General features: G+C 41.7%; 1 protein-coding gene across 3 annotated transcripts; it reads left to right on the top strand.

Moving 5' to 3' along the window:
• The first annotated feature begins 126 nt into the window (after nucleotides 1–126).
• Nucleotides 127–12,782, top strand: tut7 (terminal uridylyl transferase 7). Of its 3 annotated transcripts, none has more exons than XM_085786033.1 (29): nucleotides 127–251; nucleotides 1,871–2,303; nucleotides 2,563–2,717; nucleotides 2,823–2,939; nucleotides 3,051–3,228; nucleotides 3,346–3,434; nucleotides 3,759–3,810; nucleotides 3,938–4,007; nucleotides 4,157–4,283; nucleotides 4,378–4,497; nucleotides 4,607–4,738; nucleotides 5,017–5,194; nucleotides 5,656–6,350; nucleotides 6,493–6,643; nucleotides 7,291–7,377; nucleotides 7,495–7,595; nucleotides 7,793–7,850; nucleotides 7,969–8,072; nucleotides 8,194–8,283; nucleotides 8,372–8,485; nucleotides 8,653–8,730; nucleotides 8,847–9,024; nucleotides 9,419–9,466; nucleotides 9,578–9,669; nucleotides 9,760–9,875; nucleotides 9,976–10,175; nucleotides 10,275–10,348; nucleotides 10,473–10,539; nucleotides 11,107–12,782. In XM_085786033.1, the coding sequence occupies exons 2-29, from the start codon at nucleotides 1,889–1,891 to the stop codon at nucleotides 11,163–11,165; spliced, it is 3,945 nt and encodes a 1,314-aa protein (XP_085642159.1). In that variant the 5' UTR covers nucleotides 127–251; nucleotides 1,871–1,888; the 3' UTR covers nucleotides 11,166–12,782. The 3 variants fall into 3 exon arrangements, with proteins under 3 accessions (XP_085642159.1, XP_085642158.1, XP_085642157.1); XM_085786032.1 differs by having other exon boundaries at nucleotides 10,473–10,543; nucleotides 11,111–11,384; XM_085786031.1 differs by lacking the exon at nucleotides 11,107–12,782 and adding an exon at nucleotides 10,738–10,963.
• Nucleotides 12,783–13,488: the final 706 nt, after the last annotated feature.

Genomic DNA, 13,488 nt, shown 5'->3' with positions numbered 1-13,488 from the left:
GCTCCCTATGTTGTAGTTATAGAAATAATATATATATATAATAATAGAATAATTATTTTTTGACTAATGTTAAAAGGGACCTCTCCTGTTGTTTTGCGGTGGGCGGAACTTAAACGCTGCTACAAAACTGCTACAAAACACAATCCGGACTTCACCTCTCAAACTCCAGTACCAGTGTCAGACAGACAAACGATCATGCCCAGTCAGACCTAAACAAGGCTTCAACTATGTCCTCTGTGCTCGTCTTAAAGGTATTTAATGGCTTTGTTTTTCTTAAACTGCATAACATGTATCGCTGACATCTGTTTTTTATTAGCGGTTGCCTGTTAAAGCGGTGCTGCTGCTGCAGGTTTGAGCTGCTTTAAAAACAAATGAGCAGCGATGCTAATGCTAACTAGCGCGAGAGCTAGACGTTAGCTGTTGGAACGTTAGCTGCTAACAAGTGAGCTAGGCTACATGTAGCAAGTGAGCTAACATTAAATTTCGTGACCAACACGAGTTTAGTTTCTTGGCGGTGTGTGTTAGCAACATGTTTTTTCTTAGCAGACAGAGGTGTGTGCATATAATTGCGGAAATTGCGGTGAAATTGTTATAGAGGGCTCAAGAAGCGACTGAAGAAGCGTGTATAAGCTTAGCTAGCACAAGCTAACACCTAGCCACAACAAAGTCAAGCTAACCGTTACAGTTACCCGGGTACCTTGAGAGAGACGTTGGTTAACGTTACGTTACGTTACATCTGTGTTGTGTACAGTCACCACAATGAGCGTAATGCTAATGGAGATATGTCAGAGCTGGAGTAACATAACCTTATAGCTAGAGGAGCCATCGATGTTTTCTTGAGTTTTCCCACGGGGGTTGAGATTTCAACCTAAAATGGTCCAAATGTCCATAAAAATAAAAGTGTTTCGTTGTCAGTAACATAACTTAGTTTGCATTTTCCAAGCCAATGCTGAGGTGACACCGTTTTATCGACAAGTACCTGTCAGGGTTGCCAGGTCTGTGAGGCAAAAGCAGCTGAACAGCAACTCAAAACCAACTGGGTAAAAACGCCCCAAAAACAGCCTTTTACTAGAACTCAAAATTTGCCCATAAAATCCATATATGTTGCTTTTAAAGTCCAACCGCATTGCTATAATTGCAAATATGTACTATAATCTCTATGAAATAACACCATAAACATTGAAGACACTGTTCCCGAAACAGTTATTTCACCTATGGGTCCTACAAAGGCCTAATGTGATTTACAGTATTATCAGAACTTAAAATAACATATAGGATACTTCAGCTGAGACACTGACAATATTTTATTCATATAATTACAGTATATAGTATGTAAGTAATACTATGTAACTATAACTAGCTATATAACTATTTGTGCAATGAAAAAAAGAACATAGGAGACCCACAGTGGGTGAGATTTCAACCTGAAACGGTCCAAATGTCCAACATTGCTAAACATAAAAGTGGCTTGTCAGTTAGTTTGCATTTCCCAAGTCGATGCTGAGTTGACACCCTACCGTTTTATCGATAACTACCTGTTGTCTCATCTCACATAAAAGCACGCAAATTAGGATAAATGTAGCTTTCATTTATTCGTAGTCTGGTCTGAAATAGATGAGAAGTTGTGGAAGTTGTTGCAGCCAGTGATGCTGTTGTTGAGTCATAACTTTGGTAGATGATCCTGCTTACAAACAGTATATGTCATTGGTGTTTTTGGTTAAGAAAGGACTATTTATTTTACACAGCACTGTTTGCACCAGTATAGCATGTATCTTTGTCTTTGTTTTCCACTTGTCTTGTATTGGCATCACATAATAAAAAAGAAAAAAAAAAGGACTATTTTATATTTACAGAACATATCATCTTTCAGTTTTAGCAGAAGTGAATCATGGATAACCCAGGCAGGCCTTACCGGGCTAGACAAGGCGGCTGGGAGAGGGGAGCGGGAGCAGAGAAGACGGAAAGCTGGAGGATCCAGGACCAGGGTCGAGGACAGAACTACAGACCAGAGGGGGGTCACCAGGGTAAGAAGAATCAGGGTGGGCCGCACTGGGCCAGTCCCAAGAAGGGAGCGCTGGGCCCCCTGAGCTACTCCCCTGGTGGATTCAGAGGTGGTCACAGCCCCCTGCAGAAGGACGATCTCCGTTGGCTCCTGGGTCCCGAAAACAGCGGGAATCGAGAAGAGAACTGGAGAGAGCGCCCGCTGCAGCAGCATTACTGGAGGAGAGGCGTCCAAGGAGGAGAGGGTCCAAGGGAGGACAGGGATCAGGGGAGGAGGGAGACCCCTGAAGGCAGTGCTCAAGGTAAACCAGCTGAGATAGGATAAGGTCAGGTCAGATTTAGGGAAGGAGTGGACAATTTTACGTTCATCCCCACATGAAAGAAGAAAGATTCTGTGGCAGTCAGCTAAAGTCAGTCAGAAATTAGTTGTTTATTAAAACTTAGCTGGAGTATAAGAAGGCGGGGTACATAATCATCCATGAGATACACATTACTAATTAAGATCTCCACAAAATCATGCGTATCATGTTTTTTGGCACACTTGTTTCTTCCATTCAAAAGGGAAAAGACGGAGAAACAGACACAAGAAGAAGGGTTTTGCTGAAGAGGGTAGGGGCCATGTGAACGAAGACCCCACACTGTCAGCCAAAGAGCAGGAGAGCCTACAGCAAGTAGAGAGGCGACTTAATAAAGATGACATCTTCTGCCTCAAGAAGGTACAAACAAGCACAGCCTTCAGTCTGTTTTATATTATATATTTTTTTGTTGTTGTTGTTGTCTAATTTTTGTACTTTTCTCCTTCTTTTTTTAAAAAATGTCAGAAGACCCACAGTAACCCCAGTGCACTTTACACCTGTGCTGTGTGTGACATTCTGTTGGAATCTGTGTCTGAAGCGTACAAGCACATCAGAGACAAGCGGCACAAGAAAAGGACACGGGTGAGAAATGGTTTCATCATGCAGACGGATGACGATGCTTCAAGACACCTCATTGTGATCTTTGTGCATTAACGAATCCCTGTTTTTGCTCGTGTGCGTTTGGGTTCACAGGAGAAGCAAGAGCAGGTGATGCTGACTGAGATTATGCCTCCAGGCCCGGAGCAGATAAGCGCAGTGAGCGCTGCACTGGAGAACGTCGTCCGGGATCATGGGATGAATGAGGAGGATGTTGAGAGGAGACGCTCCGTGGTCTCCATCATGCAAGACCTCCTTCTGTCCGTCCTGCCTGGTGAGATATATTACTTTTGATTATCGTCGTATTACTTTGTATCAAACAGACTTGTGCTATTCATAATTTTTAATGTTAATGAAATTATTTCTTCTCCTTTTTTTTCCTCGACTGTAGAGATCAGGCTCAGGCTCTATGGCTCATCTTGCACTAAGTTTGGATTTAAGGATTCTGATGTCAACATTGATATTCAGTATCCACCTCACGTGAGTAGCCCAGTGTGAGTTTGATTGTATGAATACTGATTTAACAAGGTTTGTATTGGGAGGTTGACAAAATTTAAAAACACCCTGTACACCCTGGGAAATCGACACCAAAAAAACCCAAATATCCTCAAACAAGCTTTGATTTTTAGAAGTTGTTTGTCTAGATCCAAGTAGAAAGTATGTAGCAGAGACAGTGATAACTGTGTGGATGGTGAAATGTTTCACATTTGTGGATGTTGTGTTTGTCATACGCACCATATTCATGTGTTCTTTTTTTTATATTGTTATGTTGTATAAAGGTTTTGAAATGGAATGTATTCACAGATGCATCAGCCAGACGTCTTGTTGTTGGTGAAGGAAAGTCTCTCTGTGAGCCGTGAGTCACCTCTTGGTCATTTGAGCACAACATTTTTTCCTCACAATACTTTCCACTGTAGGAAAGTCAGCCAGGCACAAGGATGTCATGGGTACTTGAAATGTAACATGTCTTCTTTTGTCCTCAGCTCTCTTTGTCGACCTGGAAGCTGATTTTCATGCCCGGGTGCCTGTTGTCATTTGCAAAGAGAAAAAGAGGTATCTAACAGTTGTTCACTAGATTATGTGTTTTGGTTTTTATTCCCCACAGAGTTGGAAAACTGTTGCTTATATCAGGGTTGTATTTCCACATGTGCAAGAGCAGTTATAACCACTAATGAAAACTGTATTGTCATTTTTCTCAACAGTGGTCTGCTCTGCAAAGTGAGTGCAGGGAATGAGAACGCTTTCCAAACCACCTCCTATCTGTCTGCTATGGCCGATCAGGAGCCTCTGCTCCTCCCGCTGGTTCTGTGCTTCAGACGCTGGGCCCAGGTATGACTCTGAGTTCACTTCACCTCAGTTTGCCACTTGTTTCTTGTAAAATGAGACACTCTGTTTCTAACACGAGCTCTTCCCTCTGGCTTAGATCTGTGTCATTGACCGTGCAGAGGAAGGTGGGCTGCCACCGTACGTCTTCGCCCTCATGGTTATCTACTTTTTACAGCAGCGCAAAGAGGCCCTCTTGCCTACCTACCTGAACACTGAGGTATATTTTTGTTCATCTTCAAAATGTCCCATTTTATGTTCAGTTCTGGTCCTTGGTAGTTGTTGTTGTTTTCAGTGGAAACTAATCTTTTATGTATTTTTATTTTTAGATTAAGGTCTACTCGCTCAGCAGGTTGTCAGACTTCAATCTCACACATGTGGATGATGGACATTTACACTGGGTTTACACCCCCTCCAGAGAAACATCGCAGCCAGCAGAGGACTCCTGCATAAAGGGAAAGGTAACCATGAAAACAAAAATGTGGTGAAATCACCAAGAGCAAACTTGGCAGGAACACATTGATACCATATGTGATCCATCATAGAGAAACATCCTGCCCAGGTTTATTTTTGTTTAAGTGAATGGATTTGTCATCTTCCGTCATTAGAAATAATTTGGAGGCCACCCAAAACAAATAACATAGTTCCTGGGTAACGTGTTTAAAATGCTCAAGCACAAAGTCTGAAGAGCAGTGAAGAATGATGGTCCAAATATTTATGGCGTGGACTGTGTGTGCAGGTCTCGCTGGTGTTTCCGAAACCCCACCGGGCCGTGGAAGTCGGGCTTCTCTGGGTGGAAATGCTTCGCTTCTACTCGCTGGAATTCAACATGGCTGACAACGTAATAAGTGTGCGGACCAGCACTGTCCTCTCCCGGGAGATCAAAGACTGGCCGAAGAAACGCATCGCTGTGGAAGGTCAGAAACTTCATGATGTGTAGTATGAATGTTGGGTTTTTTGTTTTTTTTGCTTTGCTTTGGGATGCATTGCTGCTTTGTTGCTTTTATCAGGGGAAAGGTTACTGATGTTATTGTCACTTCATACTTCAATAGTTTTGGCCAGAGTTGTTTTTACACTACACAGAGCACCTTGGCTTGTGTCCTGGTTAAAAGAAAGATGGCTACGATTAATTTAAAATGCCCCCTCTGTGACTCAATATTCGGATCGTTAAATTCTATCCCAGCCATCAATGAACAGTTTTCTACAGTTGCTTTACACAGTGGTATTTTGTTGACTGATGTGGTGCTGAAATCCTAAATTTGTTACTTTTCTATTAGTTTTTTAAGGGATGATCGTTATCTACATTTCTGGTTAGAGGGTAATTACTCTGAGCTGTATCTGCTTCACATCTTAAAAGTGTCTGTGTTTCTGTGTTCAGATCCATTTGCCGTGAAGAGAAATGTGGCCCGCACAGTGAACAGCCAGCAAATGTACGAATACATCCTCCACTGCCTCAAAACCACATACAAGTACTTTGCACTGTCGCTCAACATGCCAGCTTCCAACGACAGTACGGGATCACGGCGTGGAGCCGGTCAGAAGGGTTCGAACGAAGACATCGAGGGCCAGTTCAGTCAGCTTAGCATTAAGTCTCAACACGGAAGTCATGGTAAAGCTGTGGAGAACGGTCCCGAAGACTCTGACTGCATCATCGAAGAGGAGGAGGTCGAAGAATACAGCGACTCGGACGAAGAGAGAGAGAAGGAAAAGGAGGACCTGGGCAAGAGCAGTCTCTCCGAGGACGAGGACGACCAGGACGACCAGGACGACGATCTGGACATTTATGAGGACGAACTCGGCAGACGGCACTTGGACAGCCTCACCACAGAGGACGAAGAGATTTTCCTGGTGGATGAGATTTCAGGGGAGGAGCTGCTGTCTGACGAGGAGGGTCCCGATCTGGACACACCTGGTTCAATGGATGAGGAGGAGGACGAGGAGGTGGAGGTGGCGCCTCTCAGTCCGTCACCTTCACTGGAGGATGCAGTCAAGGGGGAGATCCTCAGAAATAAAATCCAAAACCAGATCACACGGTCTTATGAATTCAACAAGCAGTCTTTCACCAGAGGACGGGTACGTTACAGATTCACATTTGTTTTCTCTTTTACATACAGTATTCAGAAAACCTCAGGTTCTCCGTGTGTAGGAAAACAAATACCAATGTCAAATAAGCTTCATCATATCAGTAAACCCCCCCCCCCTCAATGTCTTTTAGTCACACATGGTCGTGTGCAGCTTGTGCAAGCGTGATGGACATCTGAAAAAAGACTGCCCGGAAGATTTCAAGAAGGTGCAGCTCGATCCTTTGCCCCAGATGACACCAGAGTTTCTCGGTGTCCTCAACCAAGTCTGTGAGCAGTGCTACAGTGAGTATTATGTGATTGTGATGTGACAGAATGAAGTTAACTTATTTTATTTTCCTAAGTATCTAACAAAAACAAAAAGATGAGATAAAAGGCAAAAGCATAAATAAGTAAACACCTAATATGTGGAATATCAAATAAAAGTTGTGTACCTATTTGATACTAAAACCCCTAAATACTGTGGGGTGTCACATTTTGGAGAGGGGGAAAAGAACCTTAAAATGTAAAATTCAGTTTTCATGGTATTTGATTATCTTTCACATGTGGTGTCAACATAGTTGATGAAGAGTTGGGATAACGTGAGAACACTATGATATTCACAACTTAATTGTCTGTGAGATTTGTTCATTGGAGTCAGAAAATGCTGAATTGCACAGCTGTCTTGTAAATTGCTCGTTTCAGCTTGATAAGTGCCACCTGGTAGGTAGGGCCACGTTTGTAGTGAAGGTTTGTTTTTTTTTGGCAGCTACTTACATGTTCATGAAATGTTTTTATGCAGTCATTTTGAAAGCTGTCATTAATATGAGATTCTTTTTACACCACTGACATCCTGGCAGTCAAGAGGTAGAATTTTAAAAATAAAAGGAAACAATGTGGAGCTGGACTGTAATTTGCACCAGATCTGAGTGAAGGTCTGTTTCATTTTTCAGCTGACTTTGCCCCAGATGAACTGGAAGTGAATATAAGAGAGCACATCCTTCAAGACCTGGAGACCTTTGTCAGACGAAATTTTGCTGGTGATGTTTTTGTTTTTTCCCTGAAACTTTTCTGGTACTTATTTACCCACTAATAATGAAATTGACAGATCATGTTTTGTTTTGTTTTTGTTTTGTTTTGTTTTGTTTGACCCACAGGAGCACGGCTGCAACTGTTTGGATCATCCAAAAATGGCTTTGGCTTCAGACAAAGTGACCTAGATATCTGTATGGTGTTGGAAGGGCAGGACGCCATAGATGTAAGTTATCTCTTTATCCCACTGCTAATAGTACGTTGCATACAGTCACATATACAGATATGTGTGTGTGATATTGTCTCTTCTCCAACAATTGGGGTTCTGGTACATCTTAACCAAACAATCTTGTGGCCTACTTTGTAATATTCATTCTGATTTTGAATCCATACCATATAAGTTTTTCTGTTTTCTCCTCAAAGGATGGTGACTGTATCAGAGTCATCGAAAGCCTGGCAAGGCTGCTCAAGAAACACCCAGGTAACATAAGACACATCAGGATTAGTTGCGCTTCTAGTGTGTCAGTCCATACCATACGTTTTTTTATTTTTTTAAAATCATTTCTTAATCCATCTCTTCACCTGACCTCTGTCACCAGGTCTGAAGAACATCCTCCCCATCACCACGGCAAAGGTTCCCATAGTGAAGTTTTACCATGTTCGCACCGGCCTGGAGGGAGACATCAGCCTCTACAACACACTGGTGGGACTCTTTCTCCCTCTTTTTGTTCAGTGCAGTTTTTTTCTGGGTAAAATTGAAGTCGCTGGAAACACAAACATTGTCAAACATGCTTTTTGGTGACATTTCTTATTTTATTTTTCAGGCCCTGCACAACACGCACCTGCTTGCATCGTATGCTGCAATTGACAGGAGAGTGAAGATCCTTTGTTACGTCATGAAGGTTTTTGCCAAGGTGAATATTAACACTTGAACCCCTGCCCCTGTCATATTATACTGCAGTGCTTATGCTTATTTATTTATTTTTTTTCCCCCCAATCCAGATATGCGACATCGGTGATGCCTCGCGTGGCAGCCTTTCATCCTACGCGTACACACTCATGGTGCTGTTCTTCCTTCAGCAGCGAAACCCACCAGTTATTCCTGTGCTGCAAGAGGTACAAATTACATGGTATTTGTGAAAATGTTCATTTGGACACACTATGTTCACTCTTTATGAATGTAACTGGATTCCTGAGTGGCCTCCCTTATGATTTTATCTTCGTCATGTATGCTAATAGTCGCATAGTTTTGTTTTTTGACCTCACTGAGTTTGTTGTCACAGATCTATGATGGAAAGAAGAAGCCAGAAGTGCTGGTTGACGGCTGGAACGTGTACTTCTTTGACGACTTAAAAACATTGGTGAGTTTTGTCTATTTTCCTTCTCTTTTTTTTTTTCTTTGCATATTAACTCTTGAGTCAATGAGCATGTCACATTGTCTTAATAACACGTCCATCATGTGATGTTCCACCTGCAGCCCAGTCGCTGGCCACAGTTTGGGAGCAACATGGAGTCGGTGGGGGAGCTGTGGCTCGGCCTGCTCCGCTTTTACACCGAGGACTTTGACTTCAGAGAGCACGTCGTCTGTATCCGTCAGCACAGCCGCCTCACCACCTTCAACAAGCAGTGGACATCCAAATACATCGTCATTGAAGGTCAGCACGTGGGACATTCTGTAAAAAGACAGTATTATTGTTAGGTTGTTAAAGCAGAAGTAAGCGTTGGCTAACTTCCTGTCAGCCGATGGAGTTAGCAGTCCCCGCCCTCGCCCCTTTATGCCATTCTCTCTCCTCATTGGATAAAGGTTGTAGGATACAAGGAAAGTTTTCTCCTCAGCTTACAACAGAGCAGAGTGACTGACAGACTTGTGTTTCAGACCAAACACTCTATGTAAGTGATTACTGTCAGAAGATATAACTATTTAAGACTTATATTAACACAAACATTCCGCTTACTTCTGCTTTAATTTGTTAACTGACTTGAAATGACTGTGTTGCTGCATGGTAGTGTTGTTAACTCTGTTGCTTTCGCTTCTGTGCTTGTTTACAGATCCATTTGACCTCAATCATAATCTGGGTGCTGGTCTATCCAGGAAAAGTACGACCTTTTTAAAATGTCTTCTGTGGTCATATTCCTAGAATACCAGTCTTTTATCTTTGTTTTTCTGTCTTTTTAAATTTGTTTTCTTGTCTCTTCCCCATGAAACAGTGACTAACTTCATCATGAAGGCTTTCATCAATGGCAGAACAGTGTTTGGCACCTCCATCAAATCCTTTCCTCACCCGTACCCCACTCAGATGGTTGGTATTTGCTGTCTATAGACTATAGTTGCACATTGTGGTGGCTTTATCTCAGCACTGACGTGTGATTCATCCTCGTCTGTCCCCCAGGAGTATTTCTTTGATCCCGAAGTTCTCACCGAGGGAGAAGTGGCTCCCAACGATCGCTGCTGCCGCATCTGTGGCAAGATCGGCCACTTCATGAAAGACTGCCCCATGCGTAGGAAGTGGGTACCATCACAATACATGTCAGGATTTGTCAGTTAACGTCTACTGCGCACCATTTGTAAAGCTGTCTGTATTGTGTTGTGGACAATTTTGTTTCAGGTCCAAGCACAGAAGGGACGGTGAGAAAAGGCCAGAACACCTGAGAGACAAAATGGATGTGGCAGAGAACAACAAGGATCCGATCAGACACAAGCGCGAGCACTGGAGGAAAAGAGATGCACTGGAAATACGTTGCTGCTACCTGTGTGGATCCACTGCCCACATCAAGAAGGACTGCCAGCTGTACAGAAGCCCTGCAGGTGCATGTTGTTCATCTTTACATTGATAAACAGAACAGTTTTGTTAGTTTCTTATTTTCCTCTACTGCATTATATCATATTTAATTTGTCATCTGGCAGGTAATGTGAAGATGGAAAACTTAACCCCTCCCTCCTCAGCCCACCTGAGGAATTTAAGAGAAAAGGAGAAACAGGTAAGACCTGTCTTGTAAATGGAAATGTCTTATAAACTGGTAAACTGCTACATACGTGGCCATCCCTTTGTCCCTGTTAAACCCTCTCTTGTTGTCTTTCTTCTTGTTGATTCTTTTTTTCCAGGGTTCACCCATACTAGAGGAGAAGAAGAAGAGGAAGCAACAAAATGTGATATTAAGTCCACAAGCAGGTATGTAACATGTGAGGTTGTTGTTTTTGCTTCAGTTACAACAGTTTTTGTGTTATTATATAACTTTGCAAAAAATATCAGAAGTTTAAAATGCCACGCCTAGCCTACTATAAAACACATTTTCCAAATGAATGAGAAGACATAGTCACAGTTAATACTTTCTGTTTTTGGTATTTTCGGTCAACTGTCTTGTTTTAGGGCTGGTGTGGAGAGAGAGTGACAGCAAGACATTTTTGCAACAGGCTCAGCTTGAGCCGCCTTATTTTGAACAGAGCGAACACTTGCTGATGTTTTTTCTCAAGTTGAGCATTTTGCTTCTGCCTTTATCTTTTGTTTTCTACATAGTCCAAAAATATATATTTTGAGTTTATCTTACTTGTAACCTGAAATGAGTTTTGTGCAAATAAAGCAGAAGGAGCAAACACAGCTGTCAGTTCATCATGTTGCAACAGTCTGGCCCGCTCTGTCATTTAGCCTGATAGTACAGGTGTGTTTGAGCAATGCAACAGTGGACGGTGCCGGTTCGGAGTGAAGTTTTTTTGACGATTCCCTTCTGGTTTGTTTCAGGAAGTTTAGCCTGCCGAAATATGGGTCGCACTGGTCACAGGAAGAGCCCGGTGGAATGAGCAGCAGCTGTGGCTACGCAAAACCACGAGGTTCTTCTCTTGTCCAGGCAGACAGAAAAGTCCAGAACCCCCTTAAATCTTTGTGGGACTGTTGGGCCAGTGTGAGCCCATTAAAAGCCAAAGCCAGGACGCCTTGACTTGAAGCCAAATAGGGCCTTTTTATGTGTGTTTCTTTTCTCCCCCAAGGTGCTCCTCCTCCAGAGGAGCTTTTTAAAGCTTTCATTTTAACATGAAAAGCCATTATGCATGGACCTCATGTCTTTGTTTACTTACACTGCCAGTCACGTTTTTTTTAATAACTCATCGCATTTCAAGCAGTGTTACTTCAGATTCGGTGCAATTGCCTAAATCAGAAAATGTAATTAATTGAGATGTTTCTGTTATGACCGACATTCAAATTGGCATAGACCTTGATCACCATAATAAGGTGTTTTTTTCAGACTACATGATATCAATTTGTCTAATGGATTGTAATGCTTCTTGACACTATATGTTCAACTGTCATCACAGGTAAGATCTAGTGTTTGTAAAGACTGTGTCAGTCCTAAGACAAGTGGACATGGTGATGGTATATTGTGTTTCTACTAAAATTAACTTTGATGTCCGGTAAAAGTTGTCGAGATCAAGGCCATTTCAGATTGCACCGGAAAGTCACTCATCAGTTATTCCTTATTTTCTAACTGCAAGGATGTATTGGATGAGTTTTCTTAATTATCTCTCTCCAGAGTTAACCAAAAAATGGCAGTGTAACTTTAGTGATGGCCAGGCTATTTCTTTTAATGTGGAATTTCGTTTTAAATCCCATTTTATTTGTCCTCTGCACTGACGTCCAGCAGTCTGTCTCCTTCAGCCTTGAAAGCAGCTCATTGTGCAGGATGTCTCTGTGTGTTTCTGTGTCTCTGTAAGGCAAAACACTATGTAGATATTTTTTTTCCCCGCATCATCAGTTTTAATTTTTTTGAGACTGCTTATCCATCCTGATTTCACACAGGCAGTTGAGGGTCAATATCTAAGTGTGATTGGAAGGTAAAATAACAGTAAAACTGTACTTCCTCTGCTAACCCAAGCCTGTATGTGTCTCTGCACATGCTAGAACATATAGCCGAGAAAGTTTCATGCTTAAAACAGTGAGTCAAGGTTTTAAATGGCATACAGGTACGCTGCTGCAAACGCTGTGTTCACCTACTCCTGAACTAGAGGATATCTCAGTCATTTCAGTGGAGAGATAAATGTATTTATTTGCCACAAAGGCTTCATTTTGTAGTAATGGTGCCACAGATTGGTAGCTGCACTGTGAGGGTCCACACCCTTGTATTATGTTGCTGCTAGTTAAATGTCTCGAAGACCTGCTTATCATTCAACTTCAAGTATGGACTGTCTGGCTTTATTGTTGTCCTAATATGGCTAAATTTTATTAAAAAAGTGTTGTTGATGGTATTGTAATGGAATTCTCATTTTAAAGTACCTTTTTGTTTTAGCCAGTTGTCAGCCTTACTGCATTTTTGTTGTATACAAATAGGTTTAAGTTGTTTTTAAGGAACCACAATCCTGCCAGGAAAGGTTGGCTTGCAATCCATTTGGTGTCTCAGAATTCATTAAACTAAAAATCCAATCCCATTTCTAGATCTAGTCGAGTCTGTCTGTGCTACATTGTACTTTTATTGTAAGATTTATCACAGCAGTGGTGGTGAGGCTTGGCACTGACAAAGCTTCAATTGTGAATTGATTTTTAAAAAAAAAAAAGAAACACTTTTCTCTTTTGTCTAATACATTTGTAATCAGTCTGTAAATACAAGTGTAGTATTGATAAGTTATTTAACAAGAAAATTAACTTTAACATTCTGAGTAATCTAAGAATTTGAAGTTAACCCACCCTGCTCACTGATTGTTTCATTTTTTTTGTTAAGTTAAATGTTTTGAATAAGATTATGTGTATGCCACATTAAATATTACACTAGTATAGAGAGTAAAAATGTAGTATTGACCTCGAGAACAGTGGTTTGGTAAATAAGACAGAAAATGTGAGGATAAACAACCAAGTAGATCTTGAGATAAATTGTTTTTCGTCAGTTATCTGATTACAAAATATACCGCAAAAAGAAATCATTCTAGAAACGCAAACCGTATTGAGTAGTACAAAAAACAAAAAACAATGTCCTGTACTTATTTTTCAGCTGTTACAAAACCGAGGTTCCTAGCATCTTCGGTGTCCTATATCCGTAAAGGCCATTGGCTGTCACCCATGTCCGTCATGATTTGAGCCAATCACTGAGCGAGTAGCGTGTTAGTGGGCGGGCCCTAGTGTCCCTTTACACGCCTGCGC

The sequence above is a fragment of the Trachurus japonicus genome, chromosome 9, assembly GCF_045865225.1.
Source record: "Trachurus japonicus isolate A0001 chromosome 9, Traja_1.0".
Taxonomy (NCBI): domain Eukaryota; kingdom Metazoa; phylum Chordata; class Actinopteri; order Carangiformes; family Carangidae; genus Trachurus; species Trachurus japonicus.
Note: the sequence above shows the minus strand (reverse complement) of the source record. Positions and strands in the feature narration are given on the sequence as shown.

Excerpts from the sequence above, each read along its gene's own strand:
- tut7 (XM_085786031.1), top strand. The coding sequence starts at position 1,889 with ATGGATAACCCAGGCAGGCCTTACCGGGCTAGACAAGGCGGCTGGGAG. Across the intron at positions 3,435-3,758 it reads ATATTCAGTATCCACCTCAC|ATGCATCAGCCAGACGTCTT; the intron begins GTGAGTAGCCCA and ends ATGTATTCACAG. Across the intron at positions 10,176-10,274 it reads GCTGTACAGAAGCCCTGCAG|GTAATGTGAAGATGGAAAAC; the intron begins GTGCATGTTGTT and ends GTCATCTGGCAG.